Source organism: Leuciscus leuciscus (genome assembly GCF_965113295.1).
Source record: "Leuciscus leuciscus genome assembly, chromosome: 16".
In the NCBI taxonomy this organism is placed as follows: Eukaryota; Metazoa; Chordata; class Actinopteri; order Cypriniformes; family Leuciscidae; genus Leuciscus; species Leuciscus leuciscus.
Window position 1 is genome coordinate 32,014,273 of NC_138740.1, and position 17,788 is coordinate 32,032,060.

General features: G+C 37.5%; 1 protein-coding gene and 1 long non-coding RNA gene across 2 annotated transcripts; one reads left to right on the forward strand and one right to left on the reverse strand.

Annotated features, from left to right (window-relative positions):
• The first annotated feature begins 256 nt into the window (after nucleotides 1-256).
• LOC309477356 (proteinase-activated receptor 1-like) lies at nucleotides 257-12,532 on the forward strand. The gene is made up of 3 exons (XM_082140620.1): nucleotides 257-437; nucleotides 10,272-10,364; nucleotides 11,445-12,532. The coding sequence occupies exons 1-3, from the start codon at nucleotides 299-301 to the stop codon at nucleotides 12,494-12,496; spliced, it is 1,284 nt and encodes a 427-aa protein (XP_081996746.1). The 5' UTR covers nucleotides 257-298; the 3' UTR covers nucleotides 12,497-12,532.
• LOC309478403 lies at nucleotides 7,561-8,051 on the reverse strand. The gene is made up of 3 exons (XR_014198974.1): nucleotides 7,967-8,051; nucleotides 7,714-7,778; nucleotides 7,561-7,621 (listed from the first exon to the last, which is right to left on the reverse strand). It is a non-coding gene; the product is annotated as an uncharacterized lncRNA (long non-coding RNA).
• Nucleotides 12,533-17,788: the final 5,256 nt, after the last annotated feature.

Here is a 17,788-nt window from a genome sequence, read left to right on the forward strand (position 1 = left end):
CTGGAAAATGGTGGTCTCACGGCAGATCGTGACTTAGTCACGAAATTGAATCTATTGATTTGTGTTTCTGAACATGAATTTCCCCTTTTTCGAAAGAAAAACGTGGTGCAGACATGAAATATACTTCCCATTGAAATACATTAGATTGAAAGTCGTGAGTGACACGAAAAAAAGGGGAAATTCATGTTTACGAACAATAGGCCTACATTAATTTTTGTGACTATGTCACGAACTGCCGTGAGACTGGGTTGGATATTACACTGCTCAACCGGTTCATCCGATGCAGTGAAAGATTCAAATGAATGACTGGTTCACAAATCGGACTTCGCAAATCTACTATAGTGTCCAGATTTTGGAGACAGAATTAGCCGTCATGAGGATTAAAATAATCTTGCTTTCAGTTATAATGGCACACACGTGCACTACCACCATTAACGGTAAGTAGGCTAGATCAGTTTAATAATATGCATAAAAAGTGACTTGTAATTTGATGTCTTGCTGATGCGAAATTTAATAGCCAGTGATGTGACTGAAACCTTGATCTATCATATTATGAGTGTCATGAATTTTTTTTAAATTGTATCATGAGTGTCATACCTTAACAATGGTAGGTTACTTGTGGTGGTAGGCTATATCATGCTTTGTAAAAATGCTGTTATCAAAAAAATCGTGTATTCAAGAATTCAAGAGATGTTGAACACACATAACAGCAATGTTTCCCTGCCTTTGTTGCCAAAGCAGAATTTGCTCCTTTTAACTCCTTTTATGCTAGATATAATTTAGAATTATCATACATTTTTATTAAAATAGTTTAAATATGCTAAATGTAAGTATATTAAAGTCATATGCAATGTGGAGGAAAATATCGCAACTTCCGTTTCATGACACCTACAAATTATCTGCCGATTTTGTAGTTAGAACAGAGATTGGTGAGAAAATATTCAGTATTTATTCCTCAGACCCCAGAAAGACCAACTGTTCCGCAACCCGAGAATGCTAAGGGGTTGAACAAACAATGAAACTGAAACACCTGGTTTTAGACCACATTGATTTATTATGTTTTTAGGCCTCCTTTTGCAGTACAGAATCAATTAGACTTGGAAATGACAGATACAAGTGCTTCACAGTGGCCAGAGGGATTTTGAGCCATTCCTTTTCCAGAACAGTGCAGGTCAATATGTGATGCTGGTGGAGGAGAATGTTTTCTGAATTGCTCCCTTTGCTACCCTAAAGTGGCTCAAAAATATTTAGATCTGGTGACTGTGCAGGCCATGGGAGATGTTCAACTTCACTTTTATGTTCATCAACTCATTCTTTCAGAAGTCTTGCTGTGTGTATTGGTGCATTAGCATGCTGATACACAGCACCCCCTTCAAAACAATTAGGTGCACACTGCCATGGCACATGGTGCAAATGGCAGTGACGTGTGCATCAAGCATGGTAGGGAATACCATGATATTGCAGCCCAAACCATCCCTGATAAACCCCTGTGCTTCACAACAGTCCGGGTGGTACACCTCTTTGGGGCTTCTCCACACCGTAACTCCCCGGATGTGGGAAAGACAGTGAAGGTGGACTCATCAGAGAACAATACATGTTTCACATTTTTTATATAATCCAGGTTAGTACCTGGACTTTCAGACAGCTTCCTTTTGCGTTGACAGTTGGATTTGGTTCAGTCTACATGGTGGTATGCCAACATTACCCTACAATAGCTCTTAATACACCACAAAGACTAGCTGTCCTGGTCACAGATGAGCAATGTCCTCTTTGGAACTATGATATGTCTCCCATTATTGGAATATTGTATACAGCTGTGCTATTGCTCTGCTAATTCAACCTTCACACTCACTCTTGATGGAATGTAAAATCGGTGAAGATTGGCTGTGTTGAAGGCCTAGCGGCCACTCTTTCATTTTCATTGTCCAACCCCTGCTTGTGCACCTCACATAGATGCATTTTTGGGCAAAAAACAAAAAAACAAAAAAAATTACCTTAGTCTGATAGTAATAATATTTATAGTAATTAAATCAAATGATGAAACTTTTAGGGGTGGTGTGGCGCAGTGATTAAAGAAAATTGAAGGTACAAATCCAGCAAGAAGTGCACAGAACCTCAAGATACTGATATCAGTACTTTTGTATCAGTAGGCCTACTATAATTTGCTTCAGATAGAAGCATAAACTAAAACAGCTTAACATAAAATAAAAATAAAAACATTTGTTGTACAAATGTATCAGTTGCCTATATTTGTCTGGCACAGATGTGCAGGGGTGTCGCTAGACCCTTTTAACTGGGGCCCAATCTTGAAGACTGGTATACATACAATCTGCTGACATTCAGGGCTGTTGTGGTCTTCTTCTCAGGGTGCAGGTCCACCATCTGGTCTGAATATAGACTGGATCCAGCTGACTACAGTAACCTCGGGATAAGGATGAGACAGACAGACTAATATTAGTGTAGATGCCATTCTGTGTAATAAACCAAAAACAATAATGATAGCATTGCATGAATGTTCAAAAAACTAAACATCAAATGATTTTTTTTTGCGAGGCAAAGAGGACATTGACTACGTTTACAAGCTGTTAAAATTCGGGTTATGGTCGGGTTAAGGTCACTATTTGGGTTTCTGAAACATTCGGAATAACCCGTTTACATGCGTGAGTAGAGAGAGTTACTCCTGTATACATGGAATTTGTAATCAATTCAATTGGCAATATCCCGATGTAAACGGCGATGCACGGCAAAGCGCACGGTTAGCGTCTGGACGTACGGACAACCTTAAGACGCAATATGCGTCATTTCCGATTCTTCTTCCTGTATCCAAAGACAACAACATCAGCAGCAGCACGCAGATAATGAATAGTTCGGGGCAGATAGCGATCGCCTTTGTTTGCCCTTTCCTCCTCGCTCCAAAAGTGTGGTGCTGTGCTGCGTCTCGCCATGTTTACCTCTACTTCTTGTAGTAGTTTACATGCAGCCAATAACCCGTTCAAAACCGGGATATTAGCAATAACCCGGTCGCGCACGGCCATGTAAACACCGGCAAAAACCCGGATATGCTCATATCCCGGTTTTTAAAAACCCGGATATTATACCTGGGGTACCCCCTTTCTAACCCGAATATTTGGTCATGTAAACGCGTATCGGCATATCCCCATCAAAAGGGACATTGATTTGTGTTCTGCACATGTTCTATTCGCAAGGAATCTTGGTCTTTTGAGTAGGGACGGCGCATACAGAAACCCGCGTGCAGTATACCGGAAGTAAACAAGAACATGGCGAGACGCAGCACAGCACCACACTTTTGGAGCGAGGAGGAAAGCGCAAACAAAGGCGATCGCTATCTTCCCCGAACTATTCATTATCCGCGTGCTGCTGCTGTTGTTGTTGTCTTTGGATACAGGAAAAAGAATCGGAAATGACGCATATTGCGTCTTAAGGAAGTCCGTACGTCCAGACGCTAACCGCGCGTCGCCGTTTACATCGGGATATTGTAAATTCCATGTATACAGGAGTAACTCTCTCTGCTCACGCATGTAAACGCGTTATTCCGAATGTTTCAGAAACCCAAATAGTGACCCTAACCCGACCATAACCCGGATATTGGCTGCATGTAAACGTAGTCAATGACACCTACAGGCTAGACAGAGCAGGTTGCTTTTGATATGAAACAAATTCTCAGCTCTCAGATTCTGTCAATTTTATTAGGAAATTCAAACAATAGCATTTTGGCGCTTGTAAATGTGACGTGACAGATCGTAGTCCTGAACCTAACATTTCTTACTCTGTATTTAATAGTAAATAAACACAAATTAACAATAGACATGTTCAAAGATACTGTACAACTTACCGAAATGTTTATGCCTCATACATTATATCGATCAATCAGTTTTTTTCAACCGTGGAAAGAGGTCAATAAAACAGCTGGAGAACAATATGTCACATATTGTTATATTTACCTCAGGAAAGCCATTTGATAGCATGTTAGTTGGAAAGACAAATTAGAGAGAGGAGTATTTTGCTAAATATGTGCACTTACTATATACATTTTTGTAATATTTTTACTTGTATCATTGAAATATTGTAACATTAAAATGCACTATTCAAGCTTAAATAGTTGTAATTCAAGAATGCTTTGGAGTATAGACCTAAGTTTGGTCTTGTTTTAAAGGGAAAAAATAGCAGATTATTGCTGAAGTGAAAGCACTTCAGAATTTCAAAGTTATGGAAGTTTAAATTTACATTAAATCAAATATAATTTATTTAATATTTTTATTTTATATAAAATATATATTTTACAAAATATGTTTTACAAAAAAATTACTATAAAATCAAAGCCATATATCTAACCAAGTTTTGTTCCAAATTTATCACAAAAATTGAAGTTCCCATGAGATTACCAAAAATAGCCACCGGGTGTCATTGAATTCCATTGAATTTAGCTGTATGCATTCTACCATAACAAATTAATAAATTTCTATCCAAATATCACTTCTGTCACAAAATATGGAACCTTGAGACTCAGACCTTTCTGACAATATGTGTTTTGTCAATAAATTATGAAACATATGATGCCCAAAAGGGGAGGAGCCTGATAAAATAATTTAGAGTACCGTTTCTATGGTAACACAATGTCCAATTTCAAAACAGTTTTCACAGGATGAATTCTGAGATTGTAAGCTTTCAAATGATACCTAATTTATGATAACTACTAAAATATGTAATGTAATAAAAAAAGGCGATAAAAAAGATATTATATTTTAGAGGATAATATATATATTATACTTTTTAGAAAATAATATTATTTGATCATTTTTTATTGACAAATACTAGATTATATGTTTTCTTATGAAATTTTAGCATGAAAACCAACGTTTCAATTATTAAAAGTGTGTGCGTCGACTTTTTGTGACAAAGGTCAGAACTCCTGTTATTATGTAGATTTTTGGAGGTGCACTCTTGTCATAAATTCATCTATTACTGTTCCTACATAATTTATAACAAAAAACAGTCCTACAATATCTATTTAGGAGTCTTAGACCTTTCCAACGATATATAGTTTGTCATCATTAGATTAGGATTTAATTGTAATATAGTGAAGTAAACTTAAACGTCCCGCTAGCGGGACGGTGACACTTAAGGGGTAATAATAAAGCAAGTAGCCTACCAGTCAGTGTACCATGTAAACATTGTGACACGTTATCACTACGTCTCACATTGTCAGACGTTAACTTAACAAAATTCTGTTTAGTTACCAAATGTTTTGACAATCACAATACACGTACACCAATTGTTTATACAGTTTATACAAAGCATATGTTACATCCTGCTTAAATGTCCATGCTTATCTGAACAGAATGTTCAAAATATCTTATTTTCATGAGCATAAATGTGCTTATTTATTGTTCTATTTATTTTATACTATTGTACTATTGAGACAATAACAAGTTTGCAGTAATGCAAATATGTCATTATTTAATTTTGTAAAAAATATTAATTTAATTTGAAAACACTGTGCATTTAGTTGTTGCTAGTTTGAGTTGAGAAATACACATTTCAGCATTATCACTAATCTATGTGCAATTTCCTTGAGAACCAAGCAAGCTGACTCATGAAACCATTTGTTTATTATATCGCAATCGCAATATGGCATTGTCCCCAAATCGTGCAGCCCGAGCCACAACCATAATAAATAGCCGAGTGTCTAAACCAGGGGTCTAAACAAATGTTTGAGCTTTAGGGCAAATGCCCAAATTAACCATTGTGGTCCATCTATTGCTCATTGTGAGCTGCAATGTCTGTGAATTACAGCATGATTTCTCATGCACTCTGTATGTTGTATAATAGCAGCAGAATGGGCTCAACTAAGGTTGGTGGGTACAGTGATGTCACCAAATACAAATCGTAGCATCTCCACACAGAAGAGATGCCTCTTCCACTCAGAGAGGGAAGAAGCACTATAGAGATTCCTTGTTTTTCATTTGTTTGTTTTTCAAGTGCACTGTTAGACTTTTCAAGGGTTTTTTACAGTAACTTACTGGCAACACTGTTGCCAGTAAGTTACTGTAATTAAGAGTTACAGTACCAAACCGTATTTCAGTTTTGTGTAATACAGTGCATTACTGTAAAAACGAAGCTAATCAGTACAGTGCATTACTGTAAAAACTAAGCTAATCAGTACACTACTGTAATTATTTTTATTTGTACTAAATATAAATTAGATTTGATAATTTTGATATGATTAATTTTATTTTTATCCTACATAAGTACTACTTTCATACAAACCAATTAGACAAAGTTATCACAAAATACAATTTTTTTATTTAAAACATTTCATATATATCACAAAATAAACATGCCAATGCTGGAAATGATGTGTGAAATTTTTACACATTAATGGGTAAGTTTAGAGACAACATTTTTTGTGTTAATTTTAACTCATTCATTGTGTTAATGATTTTAACAAAGTAAATATGTCAGAGAGGTTAGCACAAAGATGTGTAAACGTGTTAAATTAACACATTATGTGCTGTCCTTCACTGCAAACATTTTTGAAAACATACATAAAATCATAAACAAAACATTAGCATTTGACTAAATGAATGTAGAGTCATTGGTTGTTTAGCTTATACAAGTATTATAATGAAATATCAACCATTACATTCATAAAACTGCAGAATATAAATACATTTTTAAGCATTCAAAAAGGAAATGTCCAAAACAGGACAAAACACAGTTCTTTTCACAATACAAGACACATAACCCCACCTTAAAAATAATTTCACTTATTTCCAAAAATGTGTTGGATTCATGTACACTGGTGGCCAAAAGAAGTATTTAAGTGGCGTAATGTTTTTGAAAGAAGTCTCTTTGATGCTCAAGAAACATTTATTATTATTATCAATGTCTGACTGTCTACTCCATCTTTTCTACAGCATAGGAGTAAAAGTCATCATCAAAATAATCTTTAAAAAGCCAACACAATGTTTTTGTCCACCTTTGTGAATAAATGAACTTCTCCAAAGATTGGTTCCTGTTCAGAACTTGATTGACAACATCAGAGTGTTCCCTGGTCTGCATGCGTGCCCACAAACACAAATGTACTCAGTCCTTCAGAGGAGATCCCGGTTCCAAAACTATATGAGAGAGAGAGAGAGAGAGAGAGAGAGAGAGAGAGAGAGAGAGAGAGAGAGAGAGAGAGAGAGAGAGAGAGAGAATATTAGTGTCACATTATTTTTAACCTCCTTTTTTGTTATTTTTTATTATTATTTTCACAAAAACTTAAGAATATATATTTGTAAACAGCTTTTGTCAATAAATAGCATACAAAAGAACTAAATTAAATTATGGCAGATTCAATTTTAATACTTACAAATCCTAAATTCTGTCCAAAAATGCTGAGATGCATAGAAAGAAGTTGAACGACTGAAATCGATGATTTTAGCCCATTTCAGCTTGTCTGCAGTGAAGGAGTTCCTGTTTGAGACAAATACACAGTAAGATACATGCAAGAAATCACTGTGTGATGATCGTTCTCCTTCCTACAGTAGTTAACCCACCTGTGCACTGATATTAGGACCTTCCTAGTCAGGTGGAACTGCAATGGTAGAGTCGCTGGCTAATAAAATATAAAAATAATGCAAAAATATAAACTTAAGTTGTTTAGAATGCTAGATTTGGTCTTAGTGAGAGTTTTACTGCAGTGCTTACCTGGATACATTTAATCTGGTGAGACTGAACAAAGACAATGGTCCATCTTCTGATTGGTTCATTTGCTGTGTAATAAAGTTAGACATAATGCAAAGGTCACTTATTTGATATAAAGTTAGCCAATTTTATAGAGATTTTATAAGATATTGTTAGCTACCTAGTCTGCACCAGTGGCTCAAAAGCAATTTTCACATAGTGTATGCTAATCATTTCAGCAAACTTCTCAAAATATATCACAAATGGGCTGGCCTACCTCTGGAATCTTGCTAAGTCACTGGCGCGAATTGGCGCTTTGTTGCAGTTGCCTTTAAACACAAAAATGGAAGTAAATATTAAATTCCATAAAAAAAAAAAAACTATAATATGGTATAGTTTGCAAACTAATGCTAAAACTATAAAGGTTCTCATCAGTAGGCCAACATTAAGATATAAACAGAATTAAAATTAGTTTATTCACATTTATAGTTAATGTAAACGCGTTGCTCGTTGGCATATTTTAACTCGACAATTCAATAATCTAACAAAGTGTGTAAAATGAAACGTTAGCTCAGTTTACCATGGTAAAGTTCGTTACCGCCATGTTGACGACGAGTAACGTTATGCTAACGTTGACGTTATAACATACGTTAAACTGGGCACAATCCTGTCAACATACGAAGAGTTCAGATGCAAAAGCCTCTAAGTGCCATCTGAAATTTTCTTCTAGAATGATCATTTTTATAAAGCTTGTATGTTAAAGTTAAGTACTTTCACTTAAATGACAATTAATAGGTAATTTGCATTGCCATTTAAGTGAAATTATTTAACTTATATATACGAGCTTGAAAAAAATTATCATTGTAGAAGAAAATTTCAGATGGCACTTAGAGGCTTTTGCATCTGAACTCTTCATACACAGAATGTTTTTTTTTTTGTTTTGTTTTTTTACCTTGCTTGCTGATCTCTCTCTCGGTGAAGTGCATTCCGTCTCTTCCCCGGGCCAGACACGAACGTCGCGATCCAACAAAAGACAGACCCCATTACCTACACTGGATGTCTGTCTGACGCGACACGACAAATCCCAGACAGTGTAGTGATGCGCCGCGGCCGTTATATTTCAGACGTAGTCCGATACGAGTCCAAGCGCTCGCACTAGTTCTTACAAGGGATAAACAGGTTTCCATTTAAAGGTCCGGTCGCTTCAATGTGTCCAATATAGACAGCCTCTGGCTATTATAGCGTTGTAGACACGTGGTGTAAGGCAAAAATTAGGAAATAAAAAGCACGGTGGAATGGTGCCAGCCAGAGAGGCAGTTACGTCATAAGCAAATTTAAAAAATACAGTAAGTCTCTGTATGTGGTGTTAGACGTCACAGAAAATTCCCATGATGCAATTGGAATCACAGTTATTTACTGTAAAGAGAAATAGCAGTATAATACTGGGGGATTTAAAGTAAATAACTGTAGAAATTACAGAAAAGTCTAACAGTGTGACCCCTAATCAGTAGCTACTCATGGAGGTCAAAACTATCTTGCTTTCATTTATACTTATGCATGCATCCACTGTTACCTTTAATGATAAGTAGGCTTACATCAGTCCAGTTGTGCAAGAAAGAAGTTTGACTTTTAATTTTAGTCTTTTTGATTTTTGTTTAAATTATGCAGATAGTTGACTGAAACCTTGATTGCATCATATTGGAAGCTTTCGGTTGAAAATTAACCAATTAAATGGTAACCATTTAAATTTCAGATTTAAATGGTGTGATGGCTTAAAATTGACACATTTGCTATTTTTATACATTAATCCAAATTGTGTTATTTCTCTTGTTGCCAAAAAAGTACTGTGGCAGAACCATTGTATTTACCATGGGGTTTTGATATATATGGTGCTGAATAATTTGTATTTTCATATACTATGGTATTTTCATGGTACTCCAATTACCATATTAACTTCACATATACGATATTAACATGGTACAAAAAATCACAGCAAAACAATTTATATGTTCACAGGTTAATATAGATGTGGTTCTAAAAAAATTGTAAACAAATTGAATGTGAAATTTGAATTCAAATTCAGTGTCTTGTATCAACAAGGATAAACGACACATTTAAGGGAACCCAAAAAGGAAAATTCTGTCATCATTTACTGTCAAATCATTCTGTCAAAGTCAATGGTAACAAAAACTGTTAGGTTACCAACATTCTTCAAAATACAGTAGTATCGCATGCTAGTTGCTCTTTTTATGCACGTTAAGTTGTAATGTGTTTCTGTTATGTCATTAGCTTCTTTCTGACATTATGTTTTGCATAAGTGGGCCTTCATTGCATTTAGGGCCAGTTACTGAATCTGTTACTGAATCTGCGAGCACTGGACTCTTAGCAATGCTTTCTATGAGCCTGCATGTCTGAGAGTTTTTCTTTTCTGTTTTATCCCTGAATCTTCATGGCAATGACAGATCAGATTGCTGATAGATGGGCTGCTAATAGTGCTCACAGGAAATTAATTAGCTGGACATCTCTTGCTTTTAGTAGCTTGCGTGCTATCACTGATAGTGTTTTGTCATGTTTGATTACAGAGAGTCATGTAAGCAGCTTTGAAGAGGCTGATGATCCAATAGACTACAACAACCATTCTGATGGACTTTATGATTGGGAAGATCCCGAAACAAGTGAGTATAACAGCACCGATCTGGGTGAAATCAAACCAGACCTGTACTGTACCCTACTGAAATCTATGACTGTTCACCTGAAAATGAACATTATCTTAGCATTTACTCACCCTGATGCACACCATAAGAGTTTCATTCATCTTTAAAACACAAAGTAATATATTTGTAATGAAACCTGAGAAGTTTATGTCCCTCTTTTGAAAGTCCATGCAACCAAAAAGATGGATGATCCAAAAAGGTCATAAAAGGCATTGTAAAAACAGTCCATCCAATCTTGTTTAGAGACACAATCACTTTCTATGATGAACAGATTTAATTTAAGCTTTTATTCACTTATAAACAATGATCAGCACACTTACATAAAGTGCATTAATATGGTAAACAAATGTGCATGCATGATGCACAAGAACCAATTAGTTTTTTTTTTCTAGCGCGTTTCGAACACACATTTGAACTTCCGTCTTTATCGTATGTTATGTGCTGGATGTATGCATTAACCAAAAAAATCATCTTGGCATTTCCATCCAGCATTTTTTTTGCGATACCCCAAAATTCACATAAAAATAGGTGGATGGCAACATATAGGCCTAGTGACTGAACTGTGACATGAATACTGTACAGACTCTCGAATGTAGTTGTTTTTGTACTAAATAATAAAAGTATCCCCGGTCTCCCCTATAGCTGAACCATGGTATCGTATCAGATGCATAGTAAAAATAGCTGTAATCAAAAAAGCTGGTATTAAAGAATTCAAAAGATGTTGCATGCACCCACATAGCAATATTAGACAAACCACATAAGGTAATGAGAGAATGTCCTCAGAGCTCTCTGCTGTACATTTGGCAATGTCTCTGTCTAAACAATGAAATGGTGCCGAACAATGTTTCCCGGCCATGTCATTATTGTTTGTGGATGACCCTACTGCTGCAGGGTAAGACAAATATACTGTATGTCCATATATTCATAATGGTATCAAAATATGAGGACACTTTTTTATGAGGGGCCTCATGAAAGAAAAGAAACACCCAGGTTGTGTGAACTTTCACTAATGGTGTTGTGTTTTTCTGTATTCATCTACAGATCTACCAATCCTTGGTAGTTTTTATGCTAAAGAAAACTCCAAACACCAAGACACTATTTTTACTCAAAACCAAACAGATCTCAACTGTTCCTCAATGTCCATCTCAGAAGAGGCTGCTGTCTTTCTCAAAGGCTTGATGGTCACACGCGTCATGCCCTCGTTCTACATCTTCATCATCCTCATTAGTTTGCCCCTGAACGCTTTGGCCTTGGTGACGTTCACCTGTAGGATTCGAGTGAAGAAACCAGCTGTGATCTACATGTCTAACCTGGCGTGTGTGGACCTGCTCTTCACCCTGCTGCTGCCTCTGAAGATCCACTACCAGCTGAACGCTTCAGATTGGGTGTTCGGTGAGGTGGCGTGTCGTGTGCTCAGTGCTGCTTACTACTGCTACATGTACTGCTCCATACTGCTGATGATGTGCATGAGTGTGGACAGACTGCTGGCTGTGGCGCTTCCCGTCGCCTCTCTAACCTGGAGGAGTGCAAGGAACGCCACGTGTGTATGTGTGCTGGTCTGGCTGCTGGCGCTCGCTGGTACGGTGCCACTTCTCTCAATGACACAAACGTTAGAGATTAGGGATGTGGGCGTCACTTGTCATGATGCGCTGTCTCAAACACAGAAGTATGTGTACCTGTTCTCCATCCTCTCCTGCCTCTACTTCTTCTTGCCACTGGTTGTCACCTTAGTGAGTTACTTTACCATAATATATGTGCTCAGTGCAAAGTCTGAATCTCTAGCAACATCATCATCTTCAGACATTCGAAGGAAAGCTGTGATTATGGCTATCACTGCGCTGATGGAGTTTGCGGTGTGTTTCGCTCCAACCAATGGCATCCTGTTGTACCACTGTGTTCGTTTAGCTACTGAAACAGGGGGAGATTCATCATATGCTGTTTACCTTTTAGCTGTGTGTTTTGGGAGCGCAAGTGTTTTCCTGGACCCTCTTCTGTACTACTACGGCTCGTCTCAGTGCAGACAGCAGATCAGATCTGTGTTGAAGAGGGAAAAGGCAAAAAAGACAAACACACCAAGTAACATGCAGACATGATCCACAGCTTTCAACCAAAACCAGGCTTGCTGTAAAGTGTAAAGGCCATTGCACACTGAGTCCGAAATTCGCATCCGAAATTTTCGCACGTTAAAAAAAAAATTCGACCTCACGTTATGTCAATCTCGCTTGCACACTGTCTACGAAACTTTCGTCCGTAATAAAAAAATTCGGATCGGGTTCGATTTTCTGCGTTTTTCGCATCCACAGCCAGTATTTTGAGAGGTTTTTTGACAATTCAAAGCCACCGTACAAGCGAACGACAAAATCCAGAGTGGCGTCTGACCATAGACAGTAACGTTATATAAACGCGTCTGACAAGTGTCTGTCACACTCCAGCCGTGTTGTGTGTGTCCATACTAGACATACTGCCATCTGTTCAGGATCGATTGGTTCACGGAAATTGGTGGTCTTCTTTTTAATATGTGGAGTATCGCTAGCAAAGCATCAAACTGTTCCACTGACATTCTGAGGTAAATTTTGAATCGCTCGGGATAATTTCGCAACTTCTTGATTAGGAGGTGAAACTCTCCTTCCTCTCGGCGCAATCTCAGGATTGGATGGACCCAATATTTCCTCTTTCTTTTTCTCCTTTTAAGGAGAAAGAGGGCAACAAAATCATCCTCACTGCTTGACGAATCCAATTTGAATTTTTTGCGTTTTTTTCCGCAAAGGTTTAATAAATACGCATCGGACTCAGTGTGCAAGGTTTCTGTGCGTGACGAATTTTAAGGCTGACGAACACGAAAAAACGCATACGAAAATTTCGGACTCAGTGTGCAATGGCCTTTACATTTAAAAAAAACAGATCAGGAATGTGGTTTTCCTAATTACCAGTTTCTATATATTGTATTATATTTCATTACATTACATTATATATGCTGTTTATCTGTGGTGGAAGGTTCATTCTGCTGTAAAGCAGCTTTAACAGCATTATTCAGCTTAAGCCAGTTAAGTTTGTGATTAATTTCAATAACTGTGTAAAGTCTTGTGTAAAGAAAGATCATGCAAAGGTTGTCTAGTCATAGATATTTTGATATACTGCTAAGTTTTATTTCCTGATAATAAAAAATGCCAAATATCTAGTCAATGTTTCATTCACCAATAACACTCATATTATGTTGCTGAATTCTGAAAAAGCATTTAAATAACATGAGGAAAAGCCAGATGATTTGCATAGAAACAAAGTCTTAATTTTGTGATCCATGTGTGAAATAGTGAGTAGTAGTCCATGTCAAGTTTTTTGGGAGAAAAAAAAGAGAAAATAGTAATGACAGTAAAAATGTTTTGTGCGTAAATGTATGGTATTTCAAATGTCATGCTGTAATTACTTCATTCAAATTGTACTACTGTTATCTGAATCCTATATCTTTAAGTATTTTTATAGGTCTTAACATAACGCACTGAAGCAGTGATAATGAATCAGGTTGGTGTATTTTGTTCACATTAGATAAATTCAGACTTAATAAGTCTTCTAAGCTGTTAAACACAAAGCACACACAAAGCACAACCATTCTTTAAAATTTCGGCAAAAATGTATGTCATAGCATGCAATCCACTGTTGTATGTGAAACAGAAGTTTGCTTGTCAACACAAAATTATTCACAATATTCAGACATTAATTATTTCTGTTCCATTAACAGAAACAGGGTAGGATATTGCTAGTTCCCAGCATGCTTTGATGAGCTTGGTTTGAGGATGGGTGGCTGAGGATATTGTAAAAACACTCAAACAATTATAAGGACAGAGTCATTTTCTATGCATGTTAAACATGAACGTTTATTAATGGTAAATGGTAATTGATGTCCTAACATTAATGCACCACTAGATGGCACTCAAGCTTTTTGAGTTGGATATATGTGAAGAGAAGAAGAGTGAGAGAGAATGCTGAGCATGTGTGTGCATGCTATCCTGCTTGTTCAAAATAGTTATTAAAATTTCCTAAGAGGAATACGCTTTTTTGTGTGTATCCCTGTATTTTTTTGCCCGGTGAGCCCGCTATACCACTAGTAACATGGCTGAAGATGTTTCAGCACTATATTTTATTCATCAATGCAACTGGAGATTGTCAGAGACTGTTTAATACATTGCCCAATACTGGTGATGATCTTGCAGATACTATTAAAGCTTTGGAAGAACACTTCATTCCAAAAAGAAATGTGGTCATGGAAAGACATCCCTTCAGGAAACAGCAGTACAGAGGACGGATGAAACGGAAGTGCAATATTGCTGCATGAGAGATTTGACCACTACTTGTGAATTAGCTGATAATCTGGATGATATGCTGCGTGAACAACTAGCTGAAAACATTGCTAACCCTTGCATTCGTGAAACATTATTAATGGAATCTAAATAGACACTGGAGACTGCAATTACAATTGCCAAACAGCTAGAGGCTAGCCTGACGTCGTCATACTCAGATTCTAGTCAGAATATGAGTCTGATACTGCTCCATTGGGCTGTGATTAAAGGATTAGTTCACTTAAAAATGAAAATTTCCTGATAATTTACTCACCCCAATGTCATCCAAGATGTTCATGTCTGTCTTTCTTCAGTGGAAAAGAATTTAAGTTTTTTGAGGAAAACATTTCAGGATTTTTCTCCGCACAATGGACTTCAACGATAACCAAATTGTTGAAGTCCAAATCAATGCAGTTTCAAAGGGCTTTGTCACTGTCTATGTCATCTGTGTACTCTGGTTCAAAAAGGTAGGGTAGGGCGAAAAACTCCCCCAAGTACCGCCCCATTGCTGACAAAGCGAACGTGCGAAGACTAATACAAAAGCCTTTTAACAAAAAAGGTAAAACAATGATGTCGGACGATTTTGTGCAGAAAATGAGGAGAAAATGAGATGGAGTTTTTCGCCCTATCCTACCTTTTTGAACTGGAGTACACAGATGACATAGACCAGGGGTCTCCAACCTTTTTTCATTTGAGAGCTACTTTTTAAAAAGGAAAGTGGCCGAGAGCTACTCATGTAACAATATTTAAATCTCTTAAATAAGGTCTCATAACTCTCATATTAACAACTATCAAAACTGTTTTAGAAATAAAAGGTTTTGTAGGCCTATATATGTCACCCTTAAATGTCAGAGAAAAGAACAGAATCAGAGGGGGGTTTTTTATAGAAAATTGTACTTTGCATATTATACTGTAATAAACAATTATAGTTGATTTTAGTTTGTCCTAACTAGAGATGAAATGGCATGAACATTTCATTTCATGGTTATAGTGACAAAAATTATCACGGTTATTACAGAATCCTGTTCAAGAAGTACTAACACTACACAATGACATCAATTCACCAAGTTTTATTTTGAAAACCAGCAAATAACAAATAAAATTAGCATCAATATGCACTTTTTGTTGACAAACATTAAAATAATAACATTAAAAATGATAGCCAGATTTTAAAAGAGTGTCTTCTTGCAACATGTTATCTACTAGCATGCATCAAGTTCAAATCAAGTTTCGACAAAAAAGGTTTTATAAAAAGATAAACCTCACATATTTCAGCCTTTAAATAATTTTTTAGAAAAAGAATGAGTCAAAAAAGATGAATTACTGACATTTACAATGCACATGATTAGCTTATCTTTTATTATTAGTAGTAAGATTCGGTCCGATTTGCCCGTGGCGTCTGTCGTTACTATGCAACCATGCACTGCGCTCTCCACAACGACAAAGTAGTTTTAGTAGCTAATGGATTTCCACCACCGAGAAACGCTTGCTGTAGCTCTGCTACAAGATTTATTTACGGAGAAGAGAAAAACACCTGCAGTGTTTGGGTGCACCCCCATCCTTCATGTTGACTGAGCTTTCAATGTTGTTACGGAGAGGGTGAAGCTGATTGGTTGGTTCTTGTCATATGGCCGCGGTGCGTTTGTGGCATTCTGAAAAGTTGCGATTTTTTCATCTCGCTGCTCCTTGAAAAAATGCTGCTCCACTTCAATTATGAGCGCGCTTGCCGCGCGCCTACATTTTAACTAACTTGAGTGCAAAAGACGCGATATGTGAACGGCCCCTTGGCGAGCTACCTCCAATCAGGCCACAAGCTACTGGTAGCTTGCGAGCGATGTGTTGGAGACCCCTGACATAGACAGTATAAGAAATGGACACCGCGACCCCATAGATTTCAATGGAGAAAAGTGAAGTCAATTAGAGGCACTCACTTCCTGATGGCTGAGCGTACTGCACAGCCTCAAACTGAGCTTGACGACGTAGATGTGACGTGAAAAATCTGAATCATTCCCTTCCGAATCTTGCAGAGACGGAGAGCGTGAGAGCTTTCCATGAGCTAGGAGCAGGAGCAACTTTATGACTCTCTATGGGCTTCTCCCTTGACTTTATGCCTCCACGTCCCCCCGATTGCATGTGAGCTTCTCCTCCTGTCTATACGGTAATGTATCTACCGTGCGACAGAGTCGCGTAGTTATAATACATTATTTTATTTGAAAGGCGCCTTTCTGACACTCAAGGTCACCATACAGGCATACATAAAAGTTAATACATAAAACAAATGATAAAATAATGCAAGAAATCAATTAAAAACCAGTTAAAATCAATTAGAATTACAGATGAATGGATGTTACAATGAATAGGCTTGTTTAAACAGATAGGTTTTGAGTCCAGATTTGAAATGAGGGAATGAGTCCATATTTCTGAGATGAGGTGGAAGGGAGTTCCAAAGGCAGGGAGCAGAGCGGCTGAATGCTCTGCTCCCCATTGTGGTGAGACGGGCAGGTGAGACGGACAGGTATAATGAGGAAGAGGATCTGAGAGAGCGAGATGGAGTGGGAACATGAAGGAGGTCAGATAGATAAGGGGGTGAGAGGTTGTGGATGGCTTTGAATGTCAGCAAGAGGACTTTGAACTGGATACGGGACTGGATAGGGAGCCAGTGGAGCTGCTGGAGGACAGGAGTGATGTGATGGATGGAGGGTGTTCGAGTAATGATTCGGGCAGCTGAATTCTTGACTAATTGAAGTTTACGGAGGGATTTGTGAGGGAGGCCCAAGAGAAGTGAATTACAATAGTCTAGACGTGAGGTGACAAGGCTGTGGACAAGAATGGCGGCAGAGTGGGGGGTAAGGGAGGGGCGAAGACGATTAATGTTACGTAAATGGAAGTAGGCTGACTGGGTGATGTTATTGATGTGTGATTGAAATGATAGTGTGCTATCCAGGATGACACCCAGACTCTTAACCTGAGGGGAAGGTGAGACGGAGGAGTTATCAGTTGCGATGGAAAAACTGTTGGTTTTGGATAATGTGGATTTGGTGCCAATGAGGA